Source organism: Mus pahari, chromosome 3 (genome assembly GCF_900095145.1).
Source record: "Mus pahari chromosome 3, PAHARI_EIJ_v1.1, whole genome shotgun sequence".
In the NCBI taxonomy this organism is placed as follows: Eukaryota; Metazoa; Chordata; class Mammalia; order Rodentia; family Muridae; genus Mus; species Mus pahari.
The window spans coordinates 70,125,769-70,128,760 of record NC_034592.1 but is presented as its reverse complement, the minus strand read 5'-3'; the positions used below and the strand labels follow the sequence as shown (position 1 = coordinate 70,128,760).

The following is a 2,992-nucleotide window of genomic DNA, read 5'->3' as shown; positions in this document are numbered from 1 at the left end:
TGTGTTTTGCACATTGTACCTTGGGTATTCTAAGTTTCTGGGCCCAGAGATGCATGGGCTGACATCTGTTGGCCGAAAGAGCTGTGGCCTTGGAAAGGGTCACAAGTTCCACCACACTATTGGTGGTTCCCACAGTATAGCCTGGAGAAGGCGCAATGCTCTCCAGCTCCACCGTTACTGCTAATACACGTGATGTTTGTAAAATTCATATCCAATAAATAATTTAAGAATTAACTTTTTATTTACTTGTGTGTGTGTGTGTGTGTGTGTGTGTGTGTGTGTGTGTGTGTGTATGTGTTTACATGGATGCCATAGATCTTGTGGAGAGGGCAGAGGACAACTTGTGTAAGTTGGTTCAATCACTCCACTGTGGGATCTGTGGATCACACCAGGTTTAGGCTTGCTCAACGAGCCTTTTCACTGGTTCAATCATCTTGCCCTTGAAGATGACCTTGAACTTCTGACCCTCCTGCTTCCACTTCCCAAGTGTTGAGATCCCAAGTGTGGGTAGTCACAACCAGTTTATGTGGTGTGAGTGACTGAACCTAAGACATTATGTAGACAAGGAAAGCACCGAGTTACATGCTGAATTACACCCTTTTCCCCATCTCTTCTCCTTTGAGCCTTTAAATCAAAATAAGCAGAAAACAACAACCCTATCCATAGCCCCTTCTAGATCGGCCTCCTTCTGGGCAAGGCCCACCCTACCTTGATAAGCCTTGGTGTAAGGCTTCCAGTTCTCATTGCTGATGAGGGGCAGGCACACCAGTCCATCCTCTCTGATGTTGGGGTGGTAGATCTTGGTGGTGAATCTCAAAGTGGGAGGCTTAAGTGGATACTCCCTGGGGAAATCAATCCGCAGTCTGAAGGCTTTGAGGCCATAGGGAAGCTGGTCCTGATCAAAGAGAAGAGACTGAGGTCTGTTCTGATGGTACAACTCCCTAAAAGACAGTTTTCCTCCAAAAGCTTTGATGTGGCCTTCCCTTTTTCCCCCATCCCACACTCCCGGGTGCCCTCTGCTCCACTCCCAGGAAGATATGAGCATTTGGTGATTGCCTTAGGAATTAGATGGAGAATAGACTTACAGAAGAGGACCCTGTCAGAAAATCTGACCCTGTGTTTGCTCTCTTGCCCTGAGTGAGCCACCTCCCATCTCGCACACACACACACACACACACACACACACACACACACACACTCTTCAGTCCTTGTAATGTTCCTCATTTGTATGTTTTTAGGGCTGACCATTTGGTACTGGATAACCAACTGGTGTGCTCTTCCCTGGGGAAGACCACTTCCCCCACTGTCAGAATTCTATGATCACCTGAAGTTGATCGTGCAGGGTATCCTGGGGTTTTCCCAGTCCACTCTGGCATGTCTATTGATGTCTTTATTCAGATCATGTTGGTGAGGCTTTAAGGGTGTAGCTTCTGATGCTGCTAGAGACATAGTCTCGCAGCAAACTCCCTGATCCTCCTCTGGCGATTACAATTTTCCTCTTCCCTCTTCTGCAATATTCCCTGGGCCTTAGATGCTGGAGTTGTTTGGTAGAGTTATCCACTGTGACTAGGCATCACTGAACTCTTTAAAGACGGACAATGTACACACAGTCAAAATAGACATATACAGAAGTTAAAATTAAAACAAAAATAACAACTAGATGTAAAGCCACATGCCTATAATCGCAGCATTTGGAAGGCGAAGTAGAAGGACGGTTGTCTGGGCTGCAGAGTGAGATCAAGTCAGCTTGGACCACCCTACAAAACTCAGTTACAAAACAAAACCCTTAAAGTTGGAGGCTGGAGTAGACAAGGGGTTGGTGACAACCAAAAGCTACTAAAAGAAGAATCGAGATCACATGACCTGAAGATTTTTCTGGGCACCTGCCCTGGGCCACCTGAGACTAGAGATGGCACACATTAGTTAGCCTGTAGAGAGGAGTATAGGGAATATAAGGCCCTGAGGCTGCCCAGCATGGGTAGGGCAGTCTTGGTCCTTCCCTTCCTAGTAGGGTTTCTTAAGCAAGTAACTGGATCTCTCTGTGCTCCTTTACAGTGATAGCAGTAGATGTCTTCATAGGACGCAGATGAGAAAACTGTTATTTTATTTCAAAGGCTTCGAAAAGTATGATAGCACAGATATGTGCCAGCTATCATTCACAAGTATGAAAGCTGTGTATCTCAGCATCTCCATCTTCCGATGAGGATACTGTAGTTCAGTGTGTATATGTGATGTCCAGGCCACTGTGACTGCGCTGAAGTGGAAACTAGGTACTTGTTTGACTTTACAACCCACATATGACCACTACTCCGTGCTCTCTGGGAACATTCCGGTGGGCAGAGATGCAGTTCAGTTGGCAGAGTGCTTACCTAGCACGGACAAAGCCCTGGGATCCATTCCCAGCGCCACATAAAACAGGGTGTGGTGGTGCACACGTGTAATCCCAGCGCTTGGGTGTTAGATAAAGCCAATGTCTTTCTCAGCTATATGGGAAGCTTGAGGCTAGCCTGGGATACATGAAACCCTGTGAGAAGAAGAGGAAAGGGGAGAGGAGGGGAGACCAGAATGATCCAGCACAAAGATCAGGGTCCTTTAGATGGGGGCCAAAGCGCCAAGTCCTTTTAGAATGTCCCTTATTGAAAACGCAGGGTAAAGGCAGCTAGAACTATAACAGTGGTGGAGCAGAGTCAAGTGTGTTGTGTTGTGTTGTGAGCGTTGGAATGGACCCAAGGCCTCACACTCCACAGGCACATCCACTACTACCGAGCTATGTCTTCAGCCCAGAGTCAAGATTCTAACTGTGTGCTCCTCCCTAAGAGATTGCAAAACGGACACTGGGCTTAGCTGTGTGGAAACAAGGCAGGAAGCGACACCTGGGCAGATAACGGAATGCCCAGCTCTTGGTCTCGATAAATAGAGAAGCCTGAGCCTGGGAGTCAGAGACAAGGGTGAGGCAAGACCCTTGGGGTGTCCCATCTACAGACAGCTGAAG

General features: G+C 47.4%; 1 protein-coding gene across 2 annotated transcripts in view; it reads right to left on the bottom strand.

Moving 5' to 3' along the window:
• The window catches only part of Ube2l6 (ubiquitin conjugating enzyme E2 L6), a 14,187-nt gene that overhangs the window by 3,591 nt on the left and 7,604 nt on the right, over nt 1-2,992 (bottom strand). For both annotated transcript variants that reach the window (XM_021194269.2, XM_029536627.1), the window contains one exon: nt 709-895. In XM_021194269.2, coding sequence (XP_021049928.1) covers nt 709-895 — 187 coding nt within the window. The remainder of the gene's footprint in view (nt 1-708; nt 896-2,992) is intronic.